This window comes from Ochotona princeps, chromosome 2 (assembly GCF_030435755.1).
Source record: "Ochotona princeps isolate mOchPri1 chromosome 2, mOchPri1.hap1, whole genome shotgun sequence".
NCBI lineage: Eukaryota > Metazoa > Chordata > Mammalia > Lagomorpha > Ochotonidae > Ochotona > Ochotona princeps.
The window spans coordinates 55,249,717-55,276,826 of NC_080833.1; the positions used below are offsets into that span (position 1 = coordinate 55,249,717).

The following is a 27,110-nucleotide window of genomic DNA, read 5'->3' on the forward strand; positions in this document are numbered from 1 at the left end:
CCTTATCCCTTTCCTAAATTCCCTCCCCTGTACTGATTTCTCCTATATTAGTACAGTAGTATACTCCTTCATGAGCAGTCATAAGTCCATTGAGAATACATAAATTATTTTAAATATCAAAAATATGTAACAAGAAACACTTTTTAGATTAAATCAGGCTTTTAAGTTTTCTTATACAAAGTGTTACAAAAAGTACAAACCTTTCAAAAGACAATTATAATGACTTATACAAGCAGAAAATTTGAAAATCTTTAAAGCTGAGTCATGTAAAAGTTGCCTTGCTTTTGTTTAAAGAATGATTCAAAGAAATGGAGAAGGGATAAGTTTCTACCAGTACATTATCCCATTTCAGTTGCTAATACAGATCTTCCCCCCTCCCCCAGTAGTGAGTGAGTTTCATTTGCCTTATCTCTTCCTCTCTAGTCTGAACACTTTGTAGATTAGACTATAAGGTCCTGAAGATTCCTTTAACAAACTCAGGACCCCTAAAACATGCTACATGGAATAGCTTTGCTAGCCATCTGTATCTGGAGGAGTCAGCTCCCTGCTCCCAGCCCCGTTTTCACAGCCTCTCTTTAGACCCCTTCCTAAAATAACATCCTGAGTGGTCTGTACATCAGACTTTATATTTTCTCAGCCAATTTTAAATTCCAAAGCAGATTTGGTGCCTGAAGGCAAGCGTGCTCCCGTGTGACCTAGATTAACTTTTGTCATTGAATTGGGAATGTGAGGTTGCTGGCTAAATAGTATAATTCTGATATTTGCAGTTATAACCTATGTTTCTCAATCTAACAAAAGCTCCGGTTCTCAGATCTAGGAAGATAAAATTTTGACTCAGAGCTAGGTATGGGAATCTGCTGTTCTCATAACACTAATAACCAACAGCATTATTATAAATTCTTGGAAACAATTTGAAAAGCAGAAAACTAAAAAGCCAGTGTAATATTCACCATAAAGTTTTTTGGTGTAGGTATACTAGTGATTTCTTAGTTTTGCTTATAAAGAAATAACTTCTAACCTTTGTGAACAGTTTATATGTGTACTTGCAATGTGACCAAGAAATAGAGTGGAAACATCTTTAGAAAATTTTTTTTTTAATTCTAACAAAACTCTGAGAGTAATCATTAATTTCTAGTACAAAGCAATTACATATCTGTGAAATGAAATTTCATTAAGGTGAAACTGAGGTTATGTACCAAGTACTATTTTCAAATATCAAAATCTCAAAAATAATCAAAATCACACCTTGCCCCATATAAAACAAACTGGAAAACATTAGGTACTATTCTTTTTAGTTTTAAGGAACAACCAAAAAAGATATTAAAAGTGAATTATGCTGATTGGTTTGATTTTGGTCCAAGCAAAGTGCTTATTATATTTCCCTGAAAGAAAAAAAAAATCACAATTACAATGCAATAATATGTAACCGAAAGATAAATAAGTCTTTAAGATGTCCTGTAAAATTTATAAGTTAGTGATATACATATAAAAGGCCCCAATAAGACTATAAAAAGGGAACAAAGGGAAGTTTAACAGGTCATGGAAATTTCCTAGTATCCACGCTCTTTCCTATCAGAGTGTTTTTGAAGTAGTTTGATAAATACTTTTACAATGGCTCAGGGCAATTTTGTTTAGACTTAAAGCTTAAACAGCCTCAACTGTAAAACATCTGTTAAACTAAATGGTACCTTAACGCCTTTCCAAATCTGAAAATGTGTGATTCAAGATAGTAGAATTTCTCAATTTTCACGTGAGTTCTGTATTTTCATTTAATAATACTAATACGGCTTGAGTCTTATCAATTTTAACCTTAATGTGCTTCTCAATCTGACTATTGAAATAGGTGACTACTATAATTTGTTTAATGCTGAATCCTTAGTGTCTAAAATGGACCCTGTTACATAGTGCATATTCAATAATTATTTATTTGTTGGATGAATAAATAAATGACCAAGTTTTTGTGCTTTCAGTTTCTCTCAGCACTAATCTATACCTGTCTCCTAGAAAATATTTTTTAAAAGCTCCCCAACAGACCATTATAATTTGTATTCTCATGGCCATAGTATGAGACTTTCTAATTTCCTACAACTTTAACTAGTACTTGATATGGCTAAAACTTAAATCTTTATAAATCCACTTTATAATTTTGATTCCACATTTCCTTATTTTTGTGAGAAAGTTTTAACAACTCGTACTCAAATCTTCAAGATCAGACCTGATCAAATGTTTACCAATATTAAATAGTCTCACAAATTTTAAATCTAAATCTGCTAATTTGGTAAATGAGAATGCTATCATGTTTTACACAATAATTTTTATTTCATAATTATTGGGGGTGAACTGTAAGCTATAATTAGTGGTCACTTCTTGTGACTGATCTATTCCTGACCATTTTAAGCCCTAGCATGTTACAAAATTGCAACTCAAAAGACTCATAAAAGTATGAATTTTCATCTTTCAGCCTTACCCGGCCAGACTCCACAGTGGTAGGCATATTTTTTAGCTCATACACAGTGACCTGTCCATCACTATCTCCCACCAGAAGGCAATCAGTTTGTTTGGCAAAGAGAACAGTTGTGAATTTTATTCCAGGATTAGCAAAATTCACAATCAGAGGGTCCAAACTGCAATGAAATATTTATTTATTTGTAAATCCAGTTATAAGATTGAAAACCATCTTTTTAAAACACAGACTAATAAAAGCTTGATGTATTTTTTTTATTTCCTGTGACTAAAACCAAGAACTTCTTTAAGGGTTTCTAAACTCAAATTAACTAGTTCTCATTCACTCATTATTCACTCAGAACCTTCTTTTTTTTTCAATGAACCAACCTACATAAGGTAAATTAAATTAAAGCACTGCACAATTAAGATGTCAACTTGTACATTTAATTTTTTGTGATGACTACTTTTGTGTACCCACTTAGCTGGACAATAATACCTAGTTATTAAGTCCAACATTCTGCATATTGCTATAGATACTTTTTTTTACATTGAATAGCATCAATATGTTTATTTATTTTTATTCATTAATTACATTGTATTATGTGTCACAGTTTCATAGGTACTGGGATTCTCCCCACCCCTCCCCAAACCCTCCCACCATGGTGGATTCCTCCACCTTGTTGCATAACCACAGTTCAAGTTCAGTTGAGATTCCCTCATTGCAAGCATATACCAAACATAGAGTCCAGCACCTTATTGTCCAGTCAAGTTCAACGGCTTCTTAGGTAGACCCTCTCTGGTTTGAAGACAGAGCCAGCAGAGTATCATCCCAATCAATTAAAAGCTCCAACATACCATGAGAAAAAATTTACATCATTATGGAATTAATTGACATAGTAATGAGTAGCCAATATGTTAAAAATAAATGTGAGTTCCTAGCCACCTTCTGTGACTACCTCATTGACATTTCAATTTTAGTGTATACACAACATATAACATACATAACATAACGTGTTATACATAACATCATATCATCTTAAATTAAGGCAAACATGTGGTATTTAACCTTTTGGGATTGGCTCATTTCCCTTGGCATTATGGTTTCCAGTTTGGCCCATTTGGCCACAAAGAACTGCATTTTGTTTTTTTTAATAGCTGAGTAGTATTCCATGGAGTAGATGAACCATAGCTTTCTTATCCAATCCTCTGCTGATGGGCATTTTGGCTGCTTCCATGTTTTTGCAATTACTGATTGTGCTGCTATGAATATAGGAGTGCATGTTGGTTTCTCATAAAACCAGTGTTGTGGATATATTCCTAGGAGTGCTATTGCTGGATGATACGGTATGTTGATTTTGAGTTGTTTGAATGTTCTACATACTGATTTCCATAGAGGCTGTACCAGCCTGCAGCCCCACCAGCAGTGGAGTAAGGGTCCCTTATCCCTGCAACCTCGCCAGCAAGTGTTGTTGGTGCTTTTATTCATGTGGGCCAGTCCTACTGGCGTTAGGTGGTACCTCATTGATGTTTTAATTTGGATTTCCCTTATTGCCAGGGAACTCCAGGGAACTTGAGCATAGTGTGTGCAAACAGCCCCAAGATGGAAAAAGATTTAACCAGCAAGATATCATTCAAAATAACAGAGAAAAGTATGAAATATCTGGGAATAAATCTAACCAAAAATGTAGGAGACCTATTTGAAGAAAACTACAAACTACTTAAAAAAGAAATTGAACAAGACCTCGAAATATGGAGTAACATCCCATGCTCCTGGATAGGTAAAATCAATATCATTAAAATGTCTATACTCCCAAAAGCAATATATACATTCAACACAATCCCAATCAAATTGCCCAAAACATTCTTCATGGAACTGGAAACAATGATTCAAAAGTTCATCTGGAAACACACACAAAAAAAAACACAAATAGCTAGAACCATCCTGAAGAACAGGAAGTTAGCAGGGGGAATCACAGTTCTGGACCTCTGGACATACTATAGGGCAGTGGTTATCAAAACAGCCTGGTACTGCCACAAAGACAGAGAGGAAGATCAATGCAGCAGAATAGAAACACCAGAAGGGAACCAACACAGATACAGCCAAATAATCTTTGACAAAAAGACAAATGACAATCAAGGCAAATGGGAAGGTCTGTTCAATAAATGCTGTTGGGACAACTGGTTGATAGCCTGCAGAAACCAAAAGATAGACCCACATCTCTCACCATACACTAAGACAAATCTAAATGGATAACAGATCTAAACCTACATCCAGAAACCTTCAAACTTTTGGAAGAAAATGTTGGAAATACTCTGCAAGATCTAGGGGTAGGTCCCAACTTCCTAAAAAGGACACCAAAGGCAATAGCAATCAAGACCAGAATAAACAAATGGGACCTCATCAAAGTAAGAAGCTTCTGTACAGCAAGGGAAATAATCAACAAAGTAAAAAAGCAACCCACAGAATGGGAGAAGATCTTCGCGCACTACGTAGGTGATAGAGGGCTAATCTCCAGAATATACAAAGAGCTACAAAACAACCAAAATGTCAAAACAAACAAGCCACTCAAGAAATGGGCACAGGAAATGGGCAGACACTTCACAAAGGAACAAACCCAAATGGCAAATAAACATATGAAAAAATGCTATAGATATTTTTAAGATGCTATTAACATTTAAATCAGCACAACACGAATAAAGCTGATTATTCCCCAAGAAATAGTTAGATTTTATCCAATTTGCTGAAGGTCTAAAGAGTAGCAAAACTTAATTCACCCAAAGTGAAATAAAATTCTACTTGTAGAATGCTGGGGGCTCCAAGTCACAACAGGGCTCTTGCCAGATTCCTGTAAGCTTTAGATTTGGTAGGATCCATAACAGTATGAACTAATTTCTTAAATATGCATACATAGTCATAGGCCTAAACACACATGCCTACATTCTGTTGGTTCTATATCACAGAAGCAGGCTAACACAATGTCTTAATAATACTTCATTTTTATTTAGCAGATGAATGCTCTCATACACAATGTAAATCTTGATTGTATCCCAGCAATGGACAGGCATAGAAACATGGGTAGAGAATGTGAAGATTTTGTACTTACTTTTCAAAGGATGTTCTAGGAAAGCATAACTTGCATTGTTGTACTAGGAGATCAGAAGCAAGAGACTAACTTGGGTCAAATTTCTGAACATACAACGTTTGAAGATACATACTACTGGAGCAATGAAGGGTCCTTCCACTTCCAATCTCTGTGCCCAGTACAGTCCCTATCCCTTGCTATAAAAGCCTTGGCAAACATCTTTTCAGGGAGGCAAATTATTGAAAGAACCGTAAGTTCTCACTGTCTCCTTTATTTGACAGAAGTAAATTTCCCTTGAGCAATTGTTGCTCGAGGCTTATTGCTCTATGACAGACACCAGAAGAACCCCTAGAGTCCACTAATAAAATGAACCTATGAGATATGAAAGGATATTTTGAACAAGACATTTTCTTGACCAGTGAGAAAAATCCACATATTTCCTCAAAAACCAGATCAGAAATAGCAAATTGGTTTGCCCAAGTTCATGTCCCAGCTCTGCTTCTGACTCTAGCTTCCTGCAAATGCACTCCCTTGGAGGCAGCCTAGGATGGAGTAAGCACCTGGTCTCTGCCACCACATGGAGACAGAGAATGAATTCCAAGCTCTCAGTTTTCGCCTTGAACAGTCCTGGTTGTTGTGAATAGTGAACCAACAGATGGAAGAGTCTCCCTCTCTCTCATTACTTACAAATATGTAAATTTTTAAAAAGCGGAGAAAAAGTGGGATTATTTCAGTAATGGCTTTATAAATTTGCCATCTCACACTAAAGAATACATTATTTGTATTCTTTAAAGATAATATTTGACTTCTGATTGCTGTTATTTTATAGAATAAACTAGAATAAAATTTTACTGAATTATTAACTTACAGGAAAGAATTTTACCGCTAGGAATAGATACAAATTTAACATCAGTAGTTTCAAAAAATATATTTATTTTTATTGGAAAGTAGATTTGCAGAGAGAAAGAGACAGACAAATCTTCCATCCACTGGTTTATTCCCCAAAAAGCCACAACAGTTGGAGCTGAGCTGATTCAAAGTAATGACCCTAAAGCCTCCTTCAGGTCTCCCAAATGGGTACAGGATCCCAAAGCTTTGGGTCATCCTCCATTGCTTTTTCAAACCATAAGAAGGGAGCTGAATAGCAAGTGGAGCAGTTGAGACATGAACTTGTACACCTATGGCATGCCAGCATTTGCAGAAGATGGATTAGCCAACTGAGTCACTATGTTGACTCCCTAATTATATATTTTAAAGAATTCACTTTCCTATTTCTTCTGCTAACAACCAGCAGATACACGGCATTTTTCCAAATGAGAAAGTAGAATCACTAACCATTTTATTTTATAGTCATACCAATTTTCAATTAAATCTACATTAGCTAGATGACCTTCTAATACCCTGGAAAACATTCTAAGTCAGAATTCCTAATTAAGTACAAACTCCTTAAAATATGTTTTGCAATAAAGAGAATAAATATTGCAAAAATAATTACTGTTTCCCTTATCTTTTTTCTTAAGATTTACTTTTTTATTGCAAAGTCAGATATACAGAGATGAAGAGACAGAGAGAAAGATCTTCCGTCCGATGATTCACTCCCCAAGTAACAGCAATGGCCGGTGCTGAGCAGATCTGAAGCCAGGAGCCAGGAGCTCTTCAGGGTCTCCCACGCGGGTGCAGGGTCCCAAGGCTTTGGGCCATCCTCAATTGCTTTCCCAGGCCACAATCAGGGAGCTGGATGGGAAGTGGGGCTGCCGGGATTAGAACTGGCACTCATATGGGATCCCAGCGCGTTCAAGGCAAGGACTTTAGCCACTAGGCCATGGCGCTGGGCTCTCCCTTATCTTATAATAGGGATTCTGCAGCTAAAATGCAATCATGCCTTTGCATATTCCTCTGTAAACCAGGCAATAAAAAAGACTATCCTGTAAAACTTTAAGGATAGAAGAAAAATTATTTTCAATCATATGTGTTAAAAACTACATGAGTCAATCAACCACCTCAGCTATATATTGGCAATGAAAATACTGGGCAAATGGAGACTATATGATGGACTATGTCAATCAGTGGATTCTCCAACGACCTCATCATGCTTGGAGTGGTGAGAGTGGCAGCAATTCAGATCTTTGAAGTATCAAAACCACTCTGCCGGCTCTACCTTCAGACCAGAGATGGTCTCCCCAAGAAACTGATGAACTTATCTGAACAGTAAGATGCTGGACTTTATGCCTGGTAGATGCTTGCCATGAAAGAATCTCAACTGATTTTGAACTGTAGTAATGCAACAAGGTGGAGGAATCCACCATGGGGGGGGAGGGTTTGGGGGACGGGAGGAATCTCAGTGCCTATAAAACTGTGTCACATAATGCAATTTAATCAATAAAAAAAACTACATGAGGTATAATTAACTAGCATGAATACATATGCTAATGTATATGAAGTACATTTTTATTCATAAAAGACTGTCATAATCAATTTTAAACTCACTACAATACTCCACCCAATGTTAGGTTTTATCATTTTCATTTCAATTGCGTCTACTAGAATTATCACCAAGAAATCATTAACTTTTATCACTTACGTGCTTATGTGAAGGTCCCAAATCTCCACTCTGCTCTCATTTGCAGCTGCAAATATGTAAGATGATTTTGGGGACCAGGCAACATCATAAACAACATAAGTAGTTGGATAAAAACTCAAAAATGGTTCAAGGTTCTCCTGTTGCCATATCATAACTCCCCAATCGGCAGAACAGCTTAAGAACACATCATGACAAAATGGATTCCATGTTACTTTATACACTGGTCCCTAGGAATACACAAAGTAAAATACAGGAGAATATTTCATGTCTTATATTTTATAATTGACCTTCCTATTAAACATGCTAAACTTTATAGAAGATTTACACACCATCCATTTTCATGTGGATATAATTTTATCTGGGAGTAGACTGATAAATTGAATCATCCCCAAATTATCTTAGATATAACAAAAACAGAGTTGTTATAAAGGATTACAAAGAATGCTAAGAAAAAAGAAACAAGAGAAAATAAAGGAAGCATGGATGGAAAAAGTATAAAACCAGAGAATATGTACAACAAATGGACTATTTACTTTGGGATTAGATGTTCCAAGAAAAGCACTTTTTAAAACAAATAAAAATTGTGTCTTCCACAACTTGAAAGAAAATCAAGGGTATCAAGAAGCTAAATAAAATGTCCTAATTTACAAGACAGCACGTATTTCAAACTGATATTTTTTTAAATTTAACAATTGGTAAATTAATTTAATTTAAACTTATTTATTTCATTTTTATTATTTTCTATGATACAGTTTTGTAGGTATAGGGATTCCTCCCTCTCCCTGCTCTCACTCTCCCCCTCACGCCCTCCCATCATCCCCCTGCATATCATTTCAGCATATAGTACTCCAGCAACAGTTGTTTGTTCAACATTTGGTTACCATGTGCACCTTGGCATTGTAGCTTTAGAAAAATGCAGAAAGCCTAACATCATATTATTTTTTTTAAAGATTTATTTATTTTATTACAAAGTCAGATGTACAGAGAAGAGGAGAGACAGAGAAGAAGATCTTCCTTTCGATGATTCACTCCCCAAGTGAGCCGCAACGACAAGTGCGTGCCGATCCCAAGCCGGGAACCAGGAACCTCTGCTAGGTCTCCCACGTGGGTACAGGGCCCCAAGGCATTGGGCCATCCTCGACTGCTTTCCCAGGCCACAAGCAGGGAGCTGGACGGGAAGTGGAGCTGCTGGGATTAGAACCGGCGCCCATATGGGATCCCGGGGCGTTCAAGGCGAGGACTTTAGCCGCTGGGCCATGGCGCCGGCCCTAACATCATATTATTGAGGTACATTTAATTATTTCATTGGGTTTTTTTTTAATTTTTAAATTTATTCAAAACAAAGGGGAAGAGAAACCTGTTTTCCATCCATTTATTCACTCCCCAAATTCCCACAAGAAAGAACTGGACCAAACTGTACAAAAGTTGATAAATCAGCCTGGGTTTTCCAGGTTTGTGGTAGGGATCCATTTAGTCATGGTCTACTACTTCCTAAGATGAGCATTGTTAGAATGCTGAACCAGAAGTGGAAATGGAACTTAAACTGAGGAACTCCAAAAAGGATGCAGGCATACAAAACAGATTTTTAACCACTGAGCCAAATGCCCAGTATTTTTAACTTTGAAATTGTAGCTGTATGCCATGCTATTAAATACACTATGTAAAAACAGCATTTTTTCAGACACACTGCGGGAAAAATTCTTCATACCAACTAAAATGAAACTAACCTTATGTCCTCTGTAGGTATCTAGGTATTGCTCATTATATGAACAAGAACATTTGTGAATATGACCTTCTTCAGTGCCAGCCAAATAGATATTTGTGTCCTGTAAAAGCAAAAAATCAAACTGCACTACTTTTGATACATTAAAAAGAATATTTGCAATTCAGGAAGCATTCAAATCAGTTCAACAACCAAACCAATAAACCTTAAATTTGGTTTAAGATGTTGTTTTTGTTGTTTCTGTTACAATCTTAAAATAGTGAAGCTACATAAAAAAACTACTGTGATAAAAAAAAAAAAACTATAGGTCCAGACGGCGTGGCCTAGTGGCTAAATTCCTCACCTTAAATGTGCCAGGATCCCATATGGGTGCCAGTTCTAGTCCTGGAAGCCCCGTTTCCCATCCTGTTCCCTTCCTCTGGCCTGGTAAAGCAGTGGAGGACGGCCCAATGCCTTGGGACCCTGCACCCGCTTGGGAGACCTAAAAGAGCTCCTGACTCCTGGCTTTGGATCAACTCAGCACCAGCCCATTGCGGTCATCTGGGGAGTGAATCATCAGATGGAAGATCTTCCTCTGAGTCTCTCCATCTCTCTGTATATCTGACTTTGCAATAAAAATAAATAAATCTTAAGCAAAAATAAATTTGTCCTTTGCTTGAATAGAGAATATTTAATATCCTACCTAAAAATTACATGAAGCCAATGAAATATGTGAAATCTGTTCTCTTTGTATTAATAAAAAAATTTTAATATGCATTTTTGAAATTGAAAAGCATAGGCTTAAAATAAAAAAGAAATCTAAAAATGTTTGCTAATATAAAAGATTTTATGCATTCCATGGGTGCAGTTCTAAGAAGACAATCACACTTCCAATGTCCCCCATTCCACCTCACAATACCCTGCCTTTCTTCATTCTCTCCACCAGTATTTGCACAGATGCAATTTTTTTTAAAGATTTATTTTATTTCTATTGGAAAGTCAGATATACAGAGAGATGGTGCAACAGAGAGAAAGATCTTCCATCCGATGATTCACTCCCCAAGTGACTGCAATGGCTGGTGCTGAGCCAATTCGAAGTAAGGAGCGAGGGACTTCCTCCAGGTCTCCCACGCGGGTGCAGGGTCCCAAGGCTCTGGACCGTCTTCTCCTGCTTTCCCAGGCCATAAGCAAGGAGCTGGATGGGAAGTGGAACTGCCGGGACTAGAACTGGCACCCATATGGGATCCTGGCACATCCAAGGCAAGGACTTTAGTTGCTAGGCCACCGTGCTGGGCCCGCAAAGATGTAATTTTAATCCTTTCTAGTCTAAGGCGTAATTTTCCACTAATCATAATGTTGATGTAAAATGTAAGAAGACTTTTTTTTTTTTAAGGATTTACTTCTTTTTATTGGAAAGTCAGATATATGCAGAGGAAGAGAGACATGGAGTAACATCTGTCCATCGATTCACTCCCCAAGTGACCGTAACGGCCAGAGCTGAGCTGATCCAAAACCAGGAGCCCGGAGTTTTTCTCAGGTCTCCCACACAGGTGCAGGGTCCCAAAGCTTTGGGTCATCCTTGACTGCTTTCCCAGGCCCCAAGCAGGGAGCTAGATAGGAAACAGAACTGTTGGGATTAGAACCAGCACCCATATGGGATCCTGGAGTGTATAAGGCGAGGACTTTAGCCACTAGGCTACCATGTGGGCCCAGAAGACAACATTTTCACTGGAGTGTAAACGTGAGCTAAAATAACAATGATATCCCACATTTTGTGTGTTCTTTATTAACTACTGCACATCAGAAAATATGTGGTATTTGTCTTTTTGAGATTGGTTTATTTCACTAAATGTAATGGTTTCCAGTTGCATCCATTTTGTTCCATTTTGTTCTTTTTTGAGGCAGAGCAGTATTCCATAGACTATATATAGAACTTATGAGCTATCTTTCATCTACTGTTTCATTCCCTAGTGGCTCCAACATTTGGGATTGAGCCAGACAGAAGCCAGAAGTCAGGAATTTGAATGCTAGTATTTTGTCCCAATACAACCTAATTTTTGGAAATTTTTATATGCAATAGTAAATATTGAATTGATGATTTACCTTGGGATGAAAAGCAAAACACATTCCTGGAGCCTGTCGCGAGATCAAGGCTTCACCTTTCTTTTCCTTTTCTATTCCTCTCTTGCTGCTGCCAGAAGTTGTTCGCCTCAATTTCATCAAATCTTTAAAGAAAAAGAAAATGTGCAACTTGCTACTTACCACGTAAAAAAAAATTGGAAACATATTCATTTTATTTGCAAATAGTATTAATTTCTGTTATCTTTTGCAAATGACAAATACCATAAAACCCACATTTGCAAAAACAATACCCAACAAAACAAAACAGTGACCAAACCTAGGTTTCTTTTTACCAACATTTTGCCGTCTTTCACACCTGCTTCCCTTAAGATCTTAAATTCAGTACATACAAGAGAAAGATCACCAGTTTAGTGCTTTTACCGTGGCAGTCCAGTCCTTTCCGTATCACCCATTTGGAGATTCTCCCATCAGCTGATATTGATACCAGTATTTCTCTTTTGTCATCACCTGTCGTTCCTCGATCTTGTTCTATCCACTGTAGTTGCCATACAGGTCCCAAATGTTTCTGAGGTGATTCACTGAAACAAGCAAAAACTATATATAAAATCATCGAATATTAAAGAGAATGCCTAAAGACATTGGAATACACATAAGAACAGCCCCCTAAAGCATAATGACATATTTATGAGTACAGTGATGATTTTATTCAAAATTGTATGCCTACCTTAAATACTCTGAAAAATAGGAAGAACAATCAGTGTAACATTCACTGGTCATTGCTGCTTTTCCTTTTTTTTTTTACAAAAGGGAAATTTACTAGTCTATAATTATCTTTAGGGAATCAAAACAGTAAAAGAAGAGCAGATTTTTTTTTTCTGAAATCACTTGTTTTCTATTATTCATTCATTCAAAGTTAAAGAAACTGGAATTGCTAACTTCATTTTAGATACAGTGAATATAAGTTATCTTCCTTGCCAAGTTTTTTTCCCCAAATGAACTGTTCGTTTAATCTTGATCAGGTAAATAATTCCTTCTGCTGTGCCTCACCTTTCTCCTGTGTTTCCAGACTGACCACTATCTTGATGGTCTCCAGGATATCAATCTTATTGATGTTTGTGTGTTGAATCTTATATCCTGCAAATTTGTGAAACTCTCTGAAGAGTTCCAATAGTCTCTTAATGGAGTCTTTTGGTTGTACTGCATAGAGGATCATGTTATCTGCAAGCAGGCATAATTTGATTTCTTCCTTTCTAATTTGTATCTCTATGATTTCTTTTTCCTGACTAACGGCTCTGCTAGAGACTTCCAGAACTATACTGAACTGTAATGATAAGAACCAGACAAGGTTACTCATCTTAGTGGAAATGATCTTCGTGTACAGATCTTAGTGGAAATGATTCTAGCTTTTCCCCTTTTAGTATGATTCTGGCTGTGGTTTGTCATTTATTGGACTGACTGTGATTTGGTTGGTTTTCTATGCCAAATCTCTTTTTATCATGAAATGATGCTATATTTTATCAAGCACTTTCCCTGAACCAATTGAACGAATCATATAGTTTTCACTCTTCACTTTGTTAATGTGACATGTTTATTGATGCATATATGTCAAAACATCCCTACATCCCTGGGATGAATCCCACTTGGTCTGAGTGGGCTGATCATTGTGCTGCGTTATTGTATTCAATTTTGGTGAGGATACTGCATCTGTGTGCATCAGGAATACTGGTCTGTAGTTCTTATTTCTGGTTTTATAATTTAGATGATTTGGCTTCATAGGATTTGGGGGTAATTCTCTCCTTTCCCGATGATTCTGAAGCTTTTAAAGATTGGACTTGGTTTTATTTATTTATTTTTTTTAATTTAATAGACTTCAGAAATGAAACCACCCAGTTCCAGGCTTTTCTTTGTTGGTAGGGTCTTTATTACTGACTCAGTCTCCGTTTTAGTTTTTGGTCTATTTAAGTTTTGTATATCTTTGTGCCTCAATTTTGATAGTTGTATGTGTCCAGAAAACTAACCATTTCTTCTAGATCTTTCAATTTGTTGGCATATAACTATATGTAGTAATTCCTGATAATTCTTTTTATTTCAGTAACAGTCATTCTAATATCTCCTTTCCATCTCTCAATTATTTGACTTTATTAATTTGGGTCTTCTACCATTTTTTGGCTTAGGTGGACAAATTGTTTATTTTTTTAACTTTTCGAAAAAGTCTATTTCACTGAGCTTTTGTATCATTTTATTTTTTCTATAATTTTTGTTATTTTCCTAATACAAATTTTAGGTCTGAGTTTTAGACCTTTGATATGCATTGTTAGAGAACTTATATCTTTTCAAATTGTTGGTATAGGCATTTATTGCTACTCCTCATATTTCTTGTGTAATATCTCATAAGCTTTGGTATGTTGTGTTGTCATTTTCATTCATTTCCAAAAATTTTTTTAGTTCACTTTTGTTTTTTTCTATGATCCACTGTGCATTCAGGAGCACATTATTTCATTCCCAAGTGTTTATATATTTTCTAGAGTTTCTTATGCTATTAATATTCAACGTTATTTAATTGTGGTCAGAAAATATATGTGGTATGATCTGTTTCTTTGTGCTGAGACTTGTTTTGTGGCTTCATAGGCTGAATATGGTCCCGCCTGGAGATAGCTCCATGCACTGATGTAAAAGATATGCACCTGGCAGCTATCACATGCAATGTTCTGTAGACATGAATTAGAACTATTGGTCAACAGTGTAAATTAGCTCTTTAGTTGTTTGTTGATTTTTGACTACTTTATTTGTCCACAGAGGAGAGTGGGATGTTGAAGTCCATCAATAGTACTATGCTGGAACCTATGCTTCCCTTAGATCTGTTCATATTTTTGCTAAATAGACACCCTACAATTGAGTGCACACACATTTACTAAAGTTACATCTTTCTGTTGAATTGATCCTTTCTTTGTCTTCTTTATTTTCATTAATACCCTTCTTTGTCTTAATAGTTTTTGTCTTAACGTCTATTTTGCTGATATCAGGAGATTAACTCCTGCTCATTTTTGTTCTCTATTTGCACAGATCTTTTTTCATTCTTTCACTTTCAGTCTGTGTGTAATCTTTGTTGGAATTGCTTTTCTTGTAAATCCACTTTCTTTTTGATCCATTTAGCCAGGCTGTTACTTTTTTTTTTTTTTTTTTTTTTTAAAGATTTTATTATTATTGGAAAGCCGGATATACAGAGAGGAGGAGAGACAGAGAGGAAGATCTTCCATCCGATGTTTCACTCCCCAAGTGAGCCGCAACGGGCCGGTACGCGCCGATCCGATGCCGGGACCAGGAACCTCTTCCGGGTCTCCCACGCGGGTGCAGGGTCCCAAAGCTTTGGGCCATCCTCGACTGCTTTCCCAGGCCACAAGCAGGGAGCTGGATGGGAAGTGGAGCTTCCGGGATTAGAACCGGCGCCCATATGGGATCCGAGCGTGTTCAAGGCGAGGACTTTAGCCGCTAGGCCACGCCTCCGGGCCCACAGGCTGTTACTTTTAATTGGAGACTTTTATCCATTTACACTCAAGGTTATTTTTTGTAAGTAATGACTTAGTTCAGCCAATTTTCCATAAATATTCCTTGCTTGTTTTGGAACTTGTTTGTACTTCTATTAGTAAGTGTTCTGTCTTCAAGTTCTTTTTTGATGTGATTATCTTTCTGTGTTGCTTTGTGAATCAAATCTTTAAGTATCATTTGTAAGGTTAGCATTTGTTTACACAAAACCTTGCGAGAAAGAACTTGTAAGTTTAGTTCCATCACAATTTTCACAAAAAATTTAAATGCCTTGAGATAAATTTAGACAAGGGTGTTCAATATTTCTGTATTAAATACAAAAAAAACATTAAGGAAAGAAACAGAAGAAGAGATTAAAAATGGAAAGCTCTCCTATATTCATGGATTGGAAGAATTAATATTATCAAGATGTCAATACAACCCAAAGTAATTTACAGATTCAATAAATCCCAATTAAAACATCAAATACATCCTGGTAAGGATAAAAAAAGATACCATAATAAACTCTTGGTGGGAAGGCAAACTTGTACAACCATTAAGAAAAACAGTATGGAGATTCCTCAAAAATCAGAAAATTGATCAATCACATAACCCAGCCATCCCGCTCCTAGAAATTTACACAAGGAGACAAAGGCAGCACCTGAATTTTGTACCTCTATGTTTATGGAAACAGTTTACAATAGTTAGGACATGAGATAAACTCAGATGCCATCAAGAGATGAGTGGATAAAAAAATACAGTATATATATATATGTGATGGGCTACTACTCAACCATAAAAAATAAAATCTTATATTTTCCAACAAAATGAATGAATCTAAAAACCAATATGCTTAGTGAAATAAGCCAGACCTAAAAAGTGATATATATTTTCTTGAATTCATAGTAACTAGCGTAGCATACAAAAAATGTAATGTCTATGCATGAAATTGACATTTTAAAATTTGATAAGTTATTATAGCCTTTTATCTATACTCCTGTGGAGCAGGGTCTTTCTATTTGCTGAATTATTTATTTAGGGAAGGATTAAGCCTGAGATTATAAAATAACTTGAAATTATATTGCTGAAAATATTGAAATTTAAAAAGGAAGGAGTGGGGGAAGCATTATTATGTGCTTAAAATTGTACATATAAATAGATTGAATCTGTTCTCCTTCCATAAATTTAAAAAACCTTTCTAGATTATGCTTTTCCTATTAGATTAATGGATTGTCCAGTCACAGCACTGATTTTCTTGATTATTTTTTTCATGCAAACAGTCCAATGAAATATTTATGAATACTTAAAAAAACATGGATATTTTGATTATTTAATAAGATATGGACCTTCTTTTAGAGACAAGCAAAATGACCTATATTTCTAAAACTATGTAGATAATTTCAAAGGACCTGATTTAACAATTATTTTCAGTTGTAGCTAAGTTTAAACATTTATATAAATATATTACCTGATATTAACCTCCTTGAAATTTGATCTATTTCAAAATTTACCCAACTTGAATGTCTCTAACCTTTAACTCTTTGTTTTCTTCATGTAACTTACTCATTTTTAATGGCAAATTTTCAGTATTTCTGTTAAATGCCCAGTAATATGTAACATACTTAGGATATAAAAGAAAGATTCAACCCTTACTCTTACAAAACTTATATACTCCTCAAGAAGATAGAAAAGTGAGTGTATACAAATGCTTTATATATTTAGAAATAATATATATACAGTGTGATTTGTGCTATGAGCACATACAAAATGCAGAGAAAAAATGAAAGAGCTCTCCTGGAAGAGATGAGACCAAAGTAACAGTGTAAGATTAAGCATAAAGTACCAGGCTGAGGAAAGAATTTTGATGGAGTGGTAGAAAAAATAATAAGAATTTCAGCTGTAGAAAAAATATGAAGAATTATTAAAAGTGTCACAAATAATAGCATTGTTCTCCATAAAATAAATACTTACTCAGAATCAAATAATGGAACAAATGTCCCTAAAAAAACATGTGTTATAATGTTTATCCGTTTGTTGGATTCTTACCTACTATCCAGAACAGCAGTGTTACTATTGCTCTGTACATTATAAATCGCAATTGTACCATTGTGATAGCCAACTGCTAAAAGGTTGGGTGCTCCAATTGAAAAATCCACAGCCATAACTCCTGATGAACTCTGATAAACACGTTCTGGCCACTGAATTCAAAGAAACACATAAATCATTTTTAATTTGCTTTTGTAAGAAAAGATATTTTGGTAACTGATACTCTTCTGGTGTCAACAAGTCTGTGAGAAGAATTAGCCTGCATGCAGTTACTCTTGCCTTTCTGCCTTGAAACATAGATGACAATGAAATCTCAATTATTTATGTCCTTTACTTTGACAAAACCATGAGAATGCAGCATTCAATATCTTTAAGAAATACATCATGGGGGACTGGTGGCGTGGCCTAGTGGCTAAAGTCCTCGCCTTGAACGTGCCTGGGATCCCATGTGGGCGCCGGTTCTAATTCCGGCAGCTCCACTTCCCGTCCAGCTCCCTGCTTGTGGCCTGGGAAAGCAGTCGAGGACGGCCCAAAGCTTTGGGACCCTGCACCCGCGTGGGAGACCCGGAAGAGGTTCCTGGTTCCCGGCTTTGGATCAGCGATCAGCGCAGCACCAGCCCTTGCGCTCACTTGGGGGGTGAATCATTGGACGGAAGATATTTCCTCTCTGTCTCTCCTCTCTGTATATCTGACTTTGTAATAAAAATAAATAAATCTTTAAAAAAAATAAAAAAATAAAAAGAAATACATTATGGTCTGCTATAGTAATTATAATACTCTAATAATATTTAAACAGTATTGATATGAGTATGATCACTACATATCTACCTTATTATGGAATTAATTAATAAGCTACAAATAGTCTAGAATGTATTTCTATCTTTCTCTCTGTTTCAGATGCCTAGGCTATCTAATCACCTTTAAACACTGAATGTCAAAAGCTCCAAATTCTCTGTTATTCTGTTCTACAACCTCATGAGGTCTAATCAATCTTCTTTTTCTAAGCACCTATGAAGTAAGAAGATAGTTAACTAAGTGATGAATCTTATGTCAATTCTTCTACATTTAAAATTCCTTTATGCCATACAAGTACAGATTTCTGAATGACTGGGGCTATTTAAAAAAACTTTAGTTTTATATGCACTTTTAGCCATTCTCTAAGTTTCCCACTACATATTGCAGTTTTGAATTAAAACTAAACGTAAAATTGTAAAGTAACTAATTCAGTCTATCAAGAAAAAATATTCTTATGATTCTTATTTGTTCTCTGAAAAAATGTATGTCATTAAGATCATATTATCTATTTTATATATCTTGAGGAGAGCAGAGTTCAGATAATAATAGATATTCATATGTTTAAAAAAGCTATGTACGAAAATAAATCTACAATTTTCTAATGATTTTCACTTGAAGATTCATTCTTCTTTATAATCATCTGTGATATCAAGAATAGATCTAACAGAGTATTTGCTCAATAAATATTTATTGAATAAATTCCCTTTATTCTCTTCTACGTTATATATTCTCTTCTAAAAAGAACAAATTATATTTGCAATGGATTTAAACTGACCAAAAAAACCCATAAATTTTCTTTAACTTTGTAAAATTATTATATAGAATTACATATTTCATGAAAATTGTCAACATTTAGCCATTTAAAAATCATTCTTCTTCCTGGGTGGATTACCATGGGATTCTTTATTGACCAGCAGCAAGCCAATCCTCTTTTTTGCTCTTTAAATCCGAAGTGCCCATAGCCGATAGCCAAAAGATCCTAAGAACCAGAAGGACATATTTAAAATGAGAGAAGACAATACAAACAAACTGGCATATGTAACAGGACACCTAGTAGACTGTGTTGAGAATAACAATAGGACGTTTCAGCTGTGAGCAAAAATTATCAGTACACTGTCTTTACTCTATCCCTCCATTTTTATATGTAAATTAAATGAATCAGTATCGTGTTTCTCATTTTCAGACTGAAAAATAAATACCTATAAAGAACAAATTGCTAACAAGTTCTTTCACCTATTAATGCAATCTTCCCAGATCACACTATATTACATCTTACGGGTTTTGGAGGATAGTCTAATGATTTCAAGTGACAAAAAGAAGCCACTTAAGATAAAGGTAGAGATGCTATGGACTGAATTTTATACTCCCCAAATTCATGTAGAAGCCGTAATTTCCATTATGATCGAATTTTGAGACTGAAATTTAAGGAAGTAACTGAGGTTAAATGAGGCTTTCAAGGCAGAGTCTTAATTCAATATGATTCAAGGCCTTATAGGAAGAGGAAAAGGCACAAGAGCTGACTCTCTCTCCCTGTCTGTCTCTCCCCCAACCCCATCCTTTCCTCCTTCCCTCCCATGTGAGCACATAGCTGGAAGTCGTCAGAACAGAGCTCTTAACAGGAGCCAAATCAACCAATATCTTGATCTAGAAATTCTTAGCCTCGAGAACTGTAAAAACATATATCTGTTTAATTTACATAGCCTGGGCAATTTTGTTCAGTAGCCCAAGCTGAATGACACACTAGGTCCTTCAAGAAATGAATATTGACATGCATATAGAAAAAAGGGTTATTAAATACAGCCTCCTTTTGGTAATCAGAATTGCTTGCTTTAAAAATATTATATATATGTGTGTTTGTATGTGTGTATATATATTATATATATGGTATATGCATATATACCATGATAATTCAGGGAATAACAGTCAGGAAGAGGGGGCCTGGTGCATTGGCCTAGTGGCTGAAGTCCTTGCCATGTATGCCTGGGATCCCACATGGCACCGGCTTGTGTCCCAGCTGTCCCATTTCCCTGCCAGTTCCCTGCTTGTGGCCTGGGAAAGCAGTTGAGGATGGCCCAAAGCCTTGGGACCCTGCACCCACATGGGAGACCTAGGAGAAGCTCCTGGCTCTTGGCTTTGGATCAGCTTGGCTCTGGCTATGGTGGCCACTTGGGGAGTGAACCAGCTGATGGAAACTATCTCTCCTCCTCTCTGCATACCTGCCTTTCCAATAAAAATAAATAAATCTTAAAAAAAATAGGAAAAGATCAGAGAGGGAGGAAGAGGAATGAGAGGAACAAACTCTTATACCTACAAAACTGTATCATGGTAAATAATAAATTTATTTAAAAATACATTATATATTCTTGTCACTACCACCTACCTTCACAACATCATCTTTGCATAACTAGCTCTTAAGAAAGTTCTCACAATACCTTTTCCATCTCTATTCTTATATACTTTCTATAGGCATACCTTCTTTAAGAAGCATGCAAAAGCATCTCTTACTTGCTCCTATAGCACCATTCATTTTCCTTAACAAAATACATAGAAAGCTATTATATGAGCAGAATTTGCATATGATTTGATTAAAATGTTATCTCTAATTCCTCTGCAGAATGCCTGGCACAAAGTGAATGTTCAATAAATATTTGTAGAATGAATTAATAAATATTATAAGGTTAATTTTATAACATGCTTTTATTTGATCTCATTCAACATGATTTTTCAAATTTCAATTGTAATCATGAATTTATAAAATGCTAGTATATCAATTCTACAAATATTTTGTGTATCTTTATTATATAGCCTGTCACTGATTTATTGAGCTCTACTTTTTTATAAGATGCTTCCAATTACAGTTGTCTAAAGATAAATCCATAGTAAAAGAATTTTAATAAAACAAATATACATAGTTAAAATAATGTATTATTAACTTTCAACAAAAAATATTGTCAGTTCTGTATTTTTTAAGAAGATTTATTTATTTGAAAGGCACAGAAAGGGAGATGGAGAGAGAAAGAGCCATTGTCTCTCGATTGGTTTGCTCCCTGATGGGTCCAACAGTCAGATCTGGGCTATGCTGAACCAACAGCCAGGAACTTGTTGGTCTCTTACAAAGGCAGAAGGGGTTCAATACTTAGACCATCTTTGGCTGCCTTTCAGGGTGAATTAGCAGGGAGCTGGATCAACATCTTTGTAGCTGTGCTAGAGCCAGTGCTCTGATATGGATGCTGGTGTTGCAGGTGGGGGCTTAACTTGCTGCGCCACAATGTTGACTCCCAACTCTGTATTTTTTAATAACTGGAACAACCATTAGGTTTACACATATCACCTAATGGGATGTGGCAATAAGGTTATGAAGCTAATTATTAAAGAAATTAACTTCAACCATTTTAAAATATGCTAAATATTTATTCCAAACATATTGCCATTATTCAAACGATCGTTTGATTGCTGATTAGAAAATACTTTCAGAATCCGTTTATAATTCCCTGGGGAAGACAAGTTTCATTATTGTATAAATTATCTCTTTTATACAAGCAAATACACAGTCCCCCAGCTGACTATTCATCTTATTTGCCTCAGGAGGACTTTGGGTAGTACAGCAAAACAAGAACTCTGGAGAAAGGTACTGAGCTTGATTTCTAGCTCTTTCGCTTAGCGGTTGTGGAACTTTGGGCAAGTGATTCAACCTTTCTGTGTTCAGCTTCCTCATCAATACAATGAAGAAGATAATGATACACATTTCCTAGGGTGGTTGTGTTAATGCAGGTAAACACAACAGTGTCTGGTATACAGTAAATGCTGTTTAAGTATCTGCTAATATTGGCAATATTAGTATTTTAGGGAATCTACAAATTAGCATATTTACTGGTCACTGAAAATACATATTTTCAAACATTATTAAATCTCAGGAGAACACAAAATTTGGCTAAATACGTTTTGGTGAATGTTTTAAAACTCAACCATGTGTCATCTACTTTACTTTGCAATATCTGACATGGAGTGTCATATTCCAAGTATATCCTGAAATAAAAAATGGTATCATTTTTGCATTAAGGAAGGAAAACATCATTTTGTAACTATTCATATTTTTCAGTTTTTGAAACAAGAATTTGTTTTAAGGACATTTAAACTAAAGGCCAATTTAAATTTCTTCTCCCATATCTGAGAGGGAAAACAACCTTGACTATTAGAACTTTGTACTTGCCCTTAAATGCTTAAAATGTTTGTTAACTTACTGGATTTGTTTTATTCCAAGCAAGGCTGCTCACATTCAGACCTTTGGTTAAGTCACAGGAAAAAGCCCAAAGTCGTTCCAAGTTGGCTGGTATTGTCGACTGTTCTGCATTTATTTCAATTTCTTCTTCCTCCTCCTGTTTAGCTTCTTCTTCTACCTCTTCATGTTTTTCCCCTGCTAAAATGTCTCTAAGTTGTTCAGGTTCTGGTTCTAAAAGGAAACCAGACAAAATGATCATTGTCCGTTATACCTGTCTGGGTTGCTAAAGGCTCCAAACCGTATCGTTCCAAATAGTTCAATGAAGTAGAAGAACACAGAATTTTAGTAATATTTATTTTTCTACCCTCTGATATGCAAATGTCATCCCTATAAGTGTAGAGCAGTTGCTCCTTTTCACTTGTTAGATACAATCAGGATATATCACCAGCATGATGAACCAGTGTGTTTTTTCATGGAAAAGAAGGGCAACCAAAATTCCAGTGAAATAAATTATGACATAGGGCTGTATTCTTGATATAATTCTGAGATAAGGCAATAATAGTAATATAGCTGGCCTTGACAATTGAATGCAACTTGTTTCTCATTAATGGGCCTATAAGCTAGAGGTATGAATTAAGTTTTCAAAACAAACCTCAATAGTTGAGAGACCTACATATGAAATAAGAAAGTTTAGTTCGAGCACTGGTCTCTGTGTATTTTCTTATAAAACAACTGTGATTTTATCAGATGAGATTCTACTGCAACGTTCTAATCTAGTATCTTTCAAAAGGGTCAACTGCAGGCACCATCACTAAACGAAATTTCCACCCTTAATGTGTTAACTGCTGGGATTGATCTGTTAACTGTTAACACAAGGCTTTGGGGACCAAACCTTCAACATTTGGGTAAAACTTAAACTAATATCGAAACTAAGCAACAGGCCTGCTGAAAAAGGCATTTTCTAGATTAATAGATAAATATCAAATGCTGGTGTGTAATTATTGATGCATGTTGACTTGCTTAGGTAATGAAACAGCATCTAGTCAGCAACTTCGGTTGAAGTCACCAGTTAAGCTTACATAATCATTAAAAACGTTGCCAACATCAGGCGTTAATTAAGAATGTGGAACAACTGTGCGGCTTGTACACTGCTTATAGAAATGCAAGATGGTATATATCTTAGGGAAAGGATTTAATGCTTTCCAAATAAGCCACACATGCATCTACCCAATGACCAACCAAGTCTCTTCCTTTTTACACAAGAGAAATTAAAACATATGTCTGTCAAAACAGTGAAACAAAAATGCTCGTAGAAACTTCATTCGCAGTAGGCCTGAAACAATTGAGATGTCTAGCAACAGGTGAATGGATAAATAAATCACTATGGTATATACATATACTGGAATACTATTCAGAGGAGAAAATAATTTATATACATTTCAACTTTGATGAATCTCAGAAACAGTAATACTGGCAGTAAAAAGCCCCATTCACCAAAAATCTTCTTGTATGAACCACTTACATGTTGTAGTAGAATAGGGAGGGTTAATATACGGTGACAGAAATCAGGTAAATGCCTGTTTGTGGAATAAAATTTATTTGGAAAATAGCAAAGGGTAAATTTTAGGGTAGATTGGGTATGTTCTATCAACTAGAATATTGTTTATTTTTATATTTTCAAAACATTTAAAAAAATATAGTGAAAAGGTCAACACAGTGGTATAGCAAGCTAATCCTCTGCCTACATGTGCTGGCATCCCAAATGGGTGCTGATTTGTGTCTCAGCTGCACCACTTCCAGTCAGTTTTCCTGGTCATTTCTGCTAATGCCAGGAAAAACAGAAAAGTCTGGCCCAAGGCCATGGGCCCCTACACCCGTATGGGAGGCTGAAAAGCTCCCAGCTTTGGATCAGCTCAGTTCCAGCTATTGCAGCAATTCAGGCAGTGAACCAGCACATGGAAGACCTCTCTGTCTCTCCTTCTTTCTATAAAAATCTGCGTTTCCAAATAAAATTCAATAAAAGCATATATAGGGCCCAGCATGATGCTAGTGGCTAAGTCCTCGTCTTGCAACTGCCTGGATCCCATACAGGTGCTGGTTCCTGTACCAGCTGCTCCATATCCTATCCAGCATCCTGCTTGTAGCCTGGGAAAGAAGTGGATAGGCAAAAGCCTTGGGACCCTGCACCTGTGTGGGAGACCCGGAAGAAGTTCCTGGCTTCAGATTGGCTCAGCTCTGGCCTTTGTGGTCAGTTAGGGATTGAACCAGTGGACGGAAGATCTTTCTCTGTCTCTCTCCTTCTCTCTATAAACCTGCCATTCCAATAAACAAAAAGCAATCTTTTTTAAAAAGCATATGTATTTCACTGTATGTAATTCTTAGCTGATAAAAATATCTCTTATGGTACTTTTATTCTTAAATAACATTAAGGGATTTATCTATCACCAGTTTACAAAAGTTACAATGTTTACAGAACTCTAAATTACAATTTTTTTCTGACAATTTATTTGTTTGAAAGTCACAATTGCACAAAGAAACACAGAAAGAGATCTTCCATCTGCTACTACACTCCCCAGATGGTTGCAACAACCAGGTCTGAGCCATTTTAAAAACAAGAGCCAGGATTTTCTTTCAGGTCCCCAACATGAGGCCTTGGGACATATCCCCCAAATCTACCACCAGGCCTGTCCCCAATCCTGGTTTTTGACTCTCTAGCACACCCACGTGCTGTAGGTTAGCTCAGCCTGACCTTCCCCAGACCTGGTCCACAGGTATGCTGACAAGTGCAGCAGACTAATTTGGTTCACTCCCAGCCCCAACCCTCATGTGGACTGGCAGGCAACCCAGCCTGGCCTGTACCACATCCTGGCTCATTCCAGCATGTTCTATATCTAGACTGGCCCAGCCCAGCCCGCCCCCAGATCCAGCCTACATATATGCCAGCTGGTGCTATACTCCGTGTTGCCCAGGCCCTTGTTCTCACCAACAGAAGCTGCAGTCTAGCAGGGAAATTCCCCAAGCCCCCCTATCAGGCTTGCACCCAGTCCTAAATCTCACAAGTGCCACCAGTGCTGTTCCCCAACCTGACATGGTTAGCCACCAATACTGGCACTCAATAGCACTATTGTGGCCTAGCCTGACTGGCTGTACCCATTCCGGTCCTCACAAGTGGGTGCTACAGCATAGACTAGCCCGGCTCAACCCCAGGCTCACATGTGAACCAGCAGATGCTGCAGCTTAGGCCAGCCTGTCCCACACCCATTCTAGCTATTGAAAGCACCATCAGTTGCTAGAGCCTAGCCCATTCTGGTCTGTCCCTAGACCCAGCTCACATGTATGTCTATAGGTACTGTAGCTTTGCTCATCCTGATCTGCCCACAGTCTCGGCTCTTGTACTCACCAGTGGGAACAGTAGCCTAGCAGGCGAGTCCCTAAAGTACCTCTACCATGCTCATCCCAGCCATGAAGCCTGTGTGTCCTGGCAGGTGCTTTGACCCAGCCTGGCATGGTCAGCCTGCAGTCTCAGCTCTCACTGGTAGGTGCTGCAGTCTTGTCTAGCCAGGTACATCCCACGCCTTATCCTTTTTTGCATGCCAACAGGTTCTGAGGCCTGGCCCCCCAACCTGGTCCCAAACCCAAGTCACCAAGAATGCTGACGGCTGCAGCCAGCCTGGCCCACTCTCTTCCCCAGCTCCTGTGCTCCCCAGAAGAAGCTATGGTCTAGTAGGGTGGATTCCCTCCTACCAGGCCTGCTTTAAGCCCTGAATCACATGTGTCAGCAGTGCTATGCCTCTGCTTGGCATGGTTTGCCTTCAGTTCTGGCCTTTGCATATGCCAGCAAGTACTGCAGTCTGGCTCATTCTGGCCTTCTCCCAGACCTGGCTCCTGCCTGTCACCACCCCCAGTTCTTATACAAACCCATGGGTTCTGCAGTCAGGTGACTTCTGTGATCCAGCCTGGCTCAACCCATCACCACCCCCCAACTTACCAGGCATATCTGAGGGTTCTGTAGTCCCACAGAGGCAAGCCCACAAGTCCCTTACAGAATCTGCCCCCAGATCTGGCTCTCCTGAATTCCTGTTGATGCTGTGGCCCAATACCTGCCATATCACTCACGAGTGGGTTCTACAGCCAAGTCTGGCCAGGCAGGCCTCCCCAGCCCCAGTTTTCATGTATACCAGTGGGCAGCATGTGATGCTACTTAGCCTAGTTCAGTTCTCCCATGTGGGCATGTGCGTTGGCCCTGCCCCAGATATGCCTTCCAGTTATCTCCTTTAAACCACCTTGTCTTAAAGAATTTTCAAAATTCTTTAAAATATTTCCTGAACAGTGGGAGGTGTGCTGGTCGGGTGTTGCATTCCCTACTGGCACAGGCCATTTCACCTTGGCATTTTGTGTTTTGTACTTTTTTTTTTTTTTTTTTTTTTTTAATCACGACCAAACCCGGCCAGGCCCCCACACAGTTTCAGCGCTTGGGCTTACCAGTGGATGACGTGAAACACCTCCCACTGGTTTAGGTGAGGGACGAGAGTGTGATGGGTAGAGCCGGGGAGAGCTGCGATACTCATTGGTTCCAATGGAGGTCGAGGCTCAGAATAGAACCAACCCAGGGGGTAAAACCACCAGCTGATCGGA

The 27,110-nt window shown here is 37.3% G+C and overlaps 1 protein-coding gene across 6 annotated transcripts in view; it reads right to left on the bottom strand.

Annotated features, from left to right (window-relative positions):
- The window catches only part of DNAI4 (dynein axonemal intermediate chain 4), a 105,481-nt gene that overhangs the window by 33,712 nt on the left and 44,659 nt on the right, over positions 1-27,110 (bottom strand). For 2 of the 6 annotated variants that reach the window (XM_058657751.1, XM_058657774.1), the window contains exons 9-15: positions 22,498-22,706; positions 19,149-19,235; positions 17,462-17,613; positions 12,314-12,471; positions 11,915-12,036; positions 9,837-9,935; positions 8,110-8,336 (exon numbers count right to left, since the gene is read on the bottom strand). In XM_058657751.1, coding sequence (XP_058513734.1) covers positions 8,110-8,336; positions 9,837-9,935; positions 11,915-12,036; positions 12,314-12,471; positions 17,462-17,613; positions 19,149-19,235; positions 22,498-22,706 — 1,054 coding nt within the window. Of the gene's footprint in view, positions 1-1,231; positions 1,383-2,467; positions 2,625-5,549; positions 5,615-8,109; positions 8,337-9,836; positions 9,936-11,914; positions 12,037-12,313; positions 12,472-17,461; positions 17,614-19,148; positions 19,236-22,497; positions 22,707-27,110 lie in introns of those variants that run through there. The other 4 variants (XM_058657743.1, XM_058657737.1, XM_058657758.1 and 1 more) reach the window with 4 other exon arrangements.